At 29.8% G+C, this 7,974-nt stretch overlaps 1 protein-coding gene across 1 annotated transcript; it reads right to left on the bottom strand.

Moving 5' to 3' along the window:
- Window positions 1–629: 629 nt before the first annotated feature.
- Window positions 630–7,517, bottom strand: LOC111695423 (uncharacterized). Its single transcript, XM_023464744.1, has 12 exons — window positions 7,509–7,517; window positions 7,074–7,134; window positions 6,618–6,652; window positions 5,895–5,941; window positions 4,634–4,705; window positions 4,161–4,217; window positions 3,722–3,769; window positions 3,130–3,214; window positions 2,106–2,153; window positions 1,979–2,029; window positions 1,342–1,418; window positions 630–860 (listed from the first exon to the last, which is right to left on the bottom strand). Exons 3-12 carry the CDS (start codon window positions 6,642–6,644, stop codon window positions 848–850), a joined length of 525 nt encoding a protein of 174 aa, XP_023320512.1. The 5' UTR covers window positions 6,645–6,652; window positions 7,074–7,134; window positions 7,509–7,517; the 3' UTR covers window positions 630–847.
- Between the last annotated feature and the right edge of the window lie 457 nt (window positions 7,518–7,974).

Here is a 7,974-nt window from a genome sequence, read left to right as displayed (position 1 = left end):
GTTAGTAATATCTGGAAATTATTTTTTAAAAATTTTCCTTCTTTTTGTTTTTTCCTTCCTGCTGCTAGGATATTGGATATATGTATTGTGTATGTACTAGATATGATTACGATGAATAATGCAAACATACAAGCCTTGTATGTATAATATGATTGATATAAAGATTATCAGGATTACAAACTTTTTATCCATTTAGCGTTGATTAAACAAAATAGTTCCATAACGAAAAATTAAAATTATTTAATGTTTTTAAAAATATTTTCTTGTCTCTTTTTCACATACCTAAAATAAAAAAAAAACATTATAATAAATGCAATTAAAACTTTAAAAGTCCAAATTATTTTAAATATATACCCAAATAGATTGGTAAAAAAGGTTATGCATAAAAAACATTCTTTGAACTGCCAACAGTTGCAATAAACCATTTCACAAGTTCACAATGCATAAGGTATAAAATACAAAGGAATATAATTGTCCTTAATCAGCGCGGAATTATCGTGTCCTAATTAATAATAAAGTAATAAAATTACTCACAGCAAAAGCTCTGTCATTCTTTTTTAGGAATTAAAAATAATGTATTAGAAATCGTCGAAGATTACTTTTCAGAAAGTTAGAAATCAAAAAAAATATTAAAAAACAACAAAATAAAATTTTTTATTGAAAACAAAACTTCTTCTACATGCAGTCTTCTTTTAGTTCAAAATGCAGGTGTGTTGACATGAAATCGGTAAATTTTTTGGAAGAAAAAGTAGATTTTGTTTATGTGATGCGCCATAGTAAAAATGTTCAAAACTCTTGATGTTTTCTACGACCAACCCTTCGCTGGTTTTCAACAGCGTTCTCTTGTTTAAGTTTTCTCCCTTTAAACCAATAATATCCAGAGAATCAAAAATGTTAAAAATTTTGTAAAAAGGTCAACTAAAAAACTAAAAAACATTTAATTTCCTCTAATAATATTTTCGATTTATAAATTTACAATTTCAAAATAATTTAAAAGTTTTTGAGTTTTGCAGCAACCCTTACTTAAAGGAACTGTAAGTGTAATATGATGTTGAGAGTTTTAAGATTTGAAAGTGTTTAATTCTGATAATTCCTGTATTTTTACTGCAGTAGATATTCGCAAGTTAATTTTGTAGAAAATCCGCACTTAGAAATAATCAGTTTTCAAAATTATAGACATTGATGTCTTTTTATATACGTTGTAAATAGAAATTGCCATCTTTGCATATACAGAAACTTGAAATTTTACTTACAGCCCCTTTAGAGTAGGTTAGTTTAAATATTTCTCCAAGTTTATCTATAAATACATTTCTACATTGTTGTTTCTCTTATTATTGGTCCCTGGAATATTTTCGTTTGGATTTAGAAATTTGGAATTCTCTGTAGAAATCATCCACCACACCTTGCAGTTGCAAACCCTAGCACAACATAGCTCAGCATACCTCATTGCTAGGACTTTGCGACATCGTAGCTCCCCTAGTGTTGATGTTACGCCAAAGTATGAGAAAAACAAATTTATTTGGATGCATCTTGGAAATTTTAAACATTAAATAGCTCTTCAATAAGATGAACTATGATTGAAAACAGAGCTGAAAACTTTAGAATGGGATATCCTTAATCCTGATCGGTTAATTAATCTGGAGATTAATATCAAGAGCAAAAAAGGCATAATTTTATCCAGAGATTAAGAAAAAGAGGAGATCAAGCAATGATCCCGATATCCACCATTCAAAAGTTCCCAGCTCAGGTCATATTTCAATCTGACGTGCAATATATTTTAGTTTGAGGTGACAGTAATAATGGGTTCATGAGTTATGATCGAGCATCAAAACAAACAGACAGACAAACAGAGATTACTACTCTATAAACATAGATTAATCCATGTAAGTTTGCGTTTATGAAATTAATCATAAATAATAATAAAAGATAATCTATTTTTCTTCTTATTTAGTTGAATTAGTAAACAGCTAATATGTTCCTGAATAGCGGCAATTAACCGAGAGCAGTTTGCTTCTTTAGAATATTTCACCTAAATACAAATTTTCTGTCAAAAACATTCTAAATTTTCTTTAGAAAAATATTTAAATTAATATTTTATCATTCACCTTCCATGCTTCTAGAACCACACTAACCCTGTCTCCGGATATGCTAACCTAAAAGGGACTGTAAGCGACCCTGCGTGAAAAGATGGCAATGCCCTATTCACAATGGTCCCCTTGAAGTCTTTGTGGAAGACATTGTCGTTTTCCTAGCTTAAAAAATGTTTAATTGTGAATTTCGCGATAATTCCTAAAATACTTAATTGATTATACAAAGGTTTTCATGCAGGGTACTGTCGTGAATCGGGAATTGCCATCTTCGCATGGAGGAGGATCACTTGAAATTGCGCTTACAGCCCCTGTTAATGAAACCATAATGTATAGTTTAAATTATCAAACCACAGAAAGTATTTCGAAAAAACGACCATTTTGCTAGAAATTATGAATAGAAAGATCAGTATATGAACTTCGTCAGATATGACGGAAAATTGTTACAACAAACAAATCTATTTCAATGTTTTTTTTTGTTTTTATTTTATGTTTCAAATTTTGACTTTAAAAACTAGATATAAGAAAATTAGAGTATAAAGAGTGGAAGAGTTTCCTTTGCAATAGAATTAACTCACTTCGGGATTTAAAGACTTGAATTTTAACCTCAAACAAACTAAATTAAGTAAAAATTCCGGCAAAAATATAATTTCCCGTATTAAAACACAAGGCTGTTAAATAAATAAATATATTGGGATTTTTTTATCCGATAAACGTCAACACGGCGTGCTGAGTTGTGCAGTGGTAACTTTAAAAATAAAAAAAGCTTTGAAAAATCTTTGAAATTTTATTAAAAATATTTTCTCACATCAGTTGATATGTTTTCCAAGATTAAAGAAAAAAAGTGTAAAAACAGGAAATAAAGAAAACATGAAATTTCAATTATTTTACTGTAAGATAAACACTTTATTCTGAACTTATCACTATTATCAATAATTTTGTCGGACACAAAAACTGAGTTGACACTTGTGACGTCAGAAAACAGCTGTACTGAGAATGTACAAAATTATTACTAGAATCTATTTGGTTAAAAAGGACTTACCACGTCCCTTACAATTGGAACTATTGAGTTGACCCCAAGTTTAGAGGCCAGAGGCTGCCAGTTCGCCAGCAGAGAGGTTTGTTTACTATCAAAACATCTATGATCAGTATTTTACTTAAGTCCTGTTTATTGAACTATTTAAAATCATAACTTAAGTCCTGTTTATTCAACTATTCAAAATCATCACTTAAATCATGTTTATTGAACTACTTAAAACCATAACTTAAGTCCTGTTTATTAAACTATTAAAAATCATAACTTAAGTCCTGTTTATTCAACTATTAAAAATCATAACTTAAGTCCTGTTTATTAAACTATTAAAAATCATAACTTAAGTCCTGTTTATTCAACTATTTAAAAACATAACTTAAGTCCTGTTTATTAATCATAACTTAAGTCCTGTTTATTAAACTATTAAAAATCATAACTTAAGTCCTGTTTATTCAACTATTTAAAAACATAACTTAAGTCCTGTTTATTAAACTATTAAAAATCATAACTTAAGTCCTGTTTATTCAACTATTTAAAATCATAACTTAAGCCCAACCAGCCGTCTTTATATTCCATAGTTTTATGGTTCTCCCTGTAATACCTGAGCCAAAAAATCATATCGTCAGTGAGAGGCAGTTCTCGAATTGTTCTGAAACAAAAATAATAAAATAATAAAAGCTAAATGCTGAAATAAGTAGAATCATAAAATCTGCTGAATACAGAAATCAGTTGTTTACGGAAATCAGCTGAATTAAAAAATCTGCGAAATACGGAAATCAGCTGAATACTTCAATCAGCTAAATTCATAAATCAGTTGAGTATGAAAATCAACTGAATCCTGAAATCTTTTTACTACAAATGTCTTATTTAGAGAACATTTTAAACTATCACCGTTAATATTATTTCACTTAAAGCTTATTAACTTTGATGAAATCCATTAAATTAAAAACTGCCAAAGAAATTTATTTATTTTTCAATGAACACTGATTTTTAGAGCGTCACAGAATTTTTAAATCGTAATTCTTATGTAAAATTCTTACTTGGTATTTTGACAAATTAGCAGCTGAAACCCATCTGCCAAATCGGCTGCTTTAGGCCTATACATAGTTATATATATTTAAAGGAAATAATGGCAATTCCGATTTCCAAAGGTACGCTTAAAACTTCTATCTGGGTAACAATGAGGAAAATATCATTGTTTTTAGACAATGGTGTTGTATCTCCTTGCATCATGAATTCAGAATTGAAAATAATCATTTTCTTAATTTTAAACAAAAAAATATCACATTCGTCCTTGATCAGACAGTGTTTAAAGGGTACCGTTGTGAATAGCATATGCCAGTAATATATTAACAAAGTGGATTTTGAATAATTGTGCAACTGCTTATCTGTGTTAATTCTATGTTCGACTGAACAATACATTGAATCCTTTTCATAAATGTCTTGGTGTTGAATTAATACATTAGTTGATATCTAGTTGATTGGAGACTTACCCTTTAAATATTCTCTTTACCTGTGTTCACTTTTATAACTCAGACAATCCCAAAGAAATTCAAAAGAGGACCACCGTATTTTTAATCCAAATCTTTTTTAATCGAAATCTGAAAGATGCCGTATTTTTAATCCAAATTTGAAAGATACCGTATTTTAATCCAAATCTGAAAAACACCGTATTTTTAACCCGAATCTGAAAAACACCGTATTTTTAATCCAAACCTAAAAAACACCGTATTTTTAATCCAAATCTGAAAGATACCGTATTTTTAATCCAAATCTGAAAGATAACGTATTTTTATCCAAATCTGAAAAACACCGTATTTTTAATCCAAATCTGAAAGATACCGTATTTTTAATCCAAATCTGAAAGATACCGTATTTTAATCCAAATCTGAAAAACACCGTATTTTTAATCCAAATCTGAAAAACACCGTATTTTTAATCCAAATCTGAAAAACACCGTATTTTTAATCCAAATTTGAAAAACACCGTATTTTTAATCCAAATCTGAAAAACACCTTTTTTTAATCCAAATCTGAAAACACCGTATTTTTAATCAAAATCTGAAAAACATCGTATTTTTAATCCAAATCTGAAAAACACCGTATTTTTAATCCAAATCTGAAAGACATCGTATTTTTAATCCAAATCTGAAAAACATCGTATTTTTAATCCAAATCTGAAAAACACCGTATTTTTAATCAAAATCTGAAAAACATCGTATTTTTAATCCAAATCTGAAAGATACTGTATTTTTAATCCAAATTTAAAAACCACCTTGTTTTCTTCACAATCAATTTTCATGATTTGAGACTTATTCGAATTTTTTCTGCAGAAATAATGTAGAGCATTGTTAGAATTTAGGGCTAAAGGGCTAAAGTGCTAAAGGGCTAAAGGGCTAAAGGGCTAAAGGCAGCTAAAGGGCTAAAGGGCTAAAGGGCTAAAGGGCTAAAGGGCTAAAGGGCTAAAGGGCTAAAGGGCTAAAGGGCTATAAAGGCTAAAGGCAGCTAGAGGTTACTGTTTTTAATTGGGCAGATTCAGCCTCCTTAAAAAAGTCTCATTAAATATTCAAAACAGGGTCGACTTTGAAGGCTCACAACGTCTTAGGCTTTGATTTTACCAGCTAACTCACTTACGCTTTTCTGTAGCCCTTTACATGTACTATAGTGCACTTGTTGTTAGCTTTAGTATTAAACAAGTAATTGTCATTCTCATCGATTTTAGCTTGAGAGCTCGAGACCTTTAAACCACAGTGAGGACATGTAAAGATTAAAAACCTGATTGGTTCCTGTTTTTCTACACTGTCAACATAGTTCAGTTTGGCCTAAACAAAATATAAAACTAATAAATTTATGAAATATTTTTTCATTTCGTTTTCACAAATAATGTTTAAAAACGTACAATTTGAATATGTATTTACTTCTAAAATTTTAATAGAGAAAATTGAACGTCCTTAACTATTGAAAATAAATCAAAAACTGGCTCTTTTATGACTCCAGTAACCAAAAATATTTAATTTAAGGAAAATTAATGAAAGTTTTACTATATACCCCAAGAGTTACAAAAAATAAGTCACAAACATTTTTTTCTGATTCAATTATTATAGACCTTAATCAAAATATTTACTGAAAATATTATTTTAAGATGGAATAGATAATCCCTAGATTTAAAGTGAACCTTCATGCAAAGATAAAAATGCCCGATTCACAACGGTACCCTTGAAACCTTTATCAGATCAAAAATGTGGAAGATATTGTCGTTGGTCTTGGTTAAAAAAATAATTCCTCCATGGTTTTCTGCAGTAGAAATGCGCAAGTCATTTTTGTAAAGAAATCACAATTGAAAATAATCAGTTTCCAAAATTATAAACACAGATATCTTACTTATACTTCATAAGAAAAAGCTGTTAATGGTACCGCTGTGAACCATTGCAATCTTTGCATGTGAAATAACGCTTACAGTCCCTTTAAACCTCTAAATTTCAAGTTTCAACTGTTTACCTTTTCAATACAATGAGAGTCCCACATATAACTCTCTAGAACAAACTTGATCAAATATTAAAACTTTGAAGAGTATTGGAATTCGTTAATGTTTTCATCAAATAAATGGATGAATTTTTCATTTCCAACTCCTTTCTATCAATCTTTAACCAAAACACCAAAAGATCTTCAAAACAACATTTTTTTTTAGCTTTCTCTGGGATATCATCGTTTTCAGATTGGTTGCTTATTTGCTGAATTTGATCTTTTTAAACCCACTACTTTTATACAAAATTGTATATATTTTAATTTTCGTATAAATTTGACAAAGTTGTAAATCAATTTCTCGAGATAGGAACATCAGATACGACTTTCATGGGTCGCAATCGAGAGCTAAAGTGATTAGCTTTCAGCCTATACCCCCTTTCATTTTTCCTTTACAGTTCCTTTAAATATTATTTCTAGATATTTCAGTTCCTAAATTGAACTCTAAAAGAATTGCTCCCAGGCACCAAACATCAGCTTTATCATCCCAAACCTGGAAAAATAAACTAATTGGAACAAGATAAAGAGGCAACCGACAAACGGGCTAAATGACATATTGTAGGTTGGGTTAGACACTGATTTGGAAAAGGGCTGCGGTTAGGGCTGGCTGTACTGCGGCAAAATATGTTTATTCTGCATGAATAGGTCCAATCCGACACAGTACAATGATTTACCGGTCTAATGTAATATTTTACTCAAAACAGTCCGACCAGCATTGTGCAGCGGACTAAGCGTGCTTTATGCAAAAAAATGTAGGATGGCTGGATACATGTGTTTGGTTTGTTTATGATGATAAAATATACCTGATGGTTTAGAAGGATTTCAGGTGGAATACCTGATGGTTTAGAAGGATTTCAGGTGGAATACCTGATGGTTTAGAAGGTATATTTTTAGATATCTATTATTATGTATTTTCAGAGTCGTAAACTTTAAAATGAACGAAATGAGTTCTCAAGATCAAACTGAAGAAGACATTGATCATATATTCTAATTCTAACTTCTAAACTTTAGGATAAAAAATTGTTTACATAACTTGATTTGATGATTTATTAAATTAGATTTATTTAGATGTTCCAAAATTCGTAAAACATTTAAACTAGGAGGTTGATCGAAAATTAATATTTCTCAATTGTTGACTATTTTTGGGGTTTACCTTCTCCTGAGATTGTACAAAGATTTTACTTCCGGTTCCTGTATTAACTTCAACAGTGTGTGTCCTAAACCATTTCAAATTAATTTTACAAAAACGTTTGGAAGAAAAAGTAATGAAATTGATCATCAACAGAGTTTTCTTAAATTTTCCTTTGATATTTCAAACTTTCACTCCTGTATG

Source organism: Eurytemora carolleeae, unplaced genomic scaffold (genome assembly GCF_000591075.1).
Source record: "Eurytemora carolleeae unplaced genomic scaffold, Eaff_2.0 scaffold34, whole genome shotgun sequence".
NCBI lineage: Eukaryota > Metazoa > Arthropoda > Copepoda > Calanoida > Temoridae > Eurytemora > Eurytemora carolleeae.
This window is presented reverse-complemented; position numbering and strand designations above follow the sequence as displayed.

Bases quoted from the DNA above. Each gene is read 5' to 3' on its own strand.
- LOC111695423 (XM_023464744.1), bottom strand. From the start codon at position 6,644: ATGTGGGACTCTCATTGTATTGAAAAG. The intron at 4,218-4,633 runs GTAAAGAGAATA...AACTATGTATAG, and splicing joins AGTTATAAAAGTGAACACAG to GCCTAAAGCAGCCGATTTGG. The intron at 2,030-2,105 runs GTGAATGATAAA...ATTTGTATTTAG, and splicing joins TGGTTCTAGAAGCATGGAAG to GTGAAATATTCTAAAGAAGC.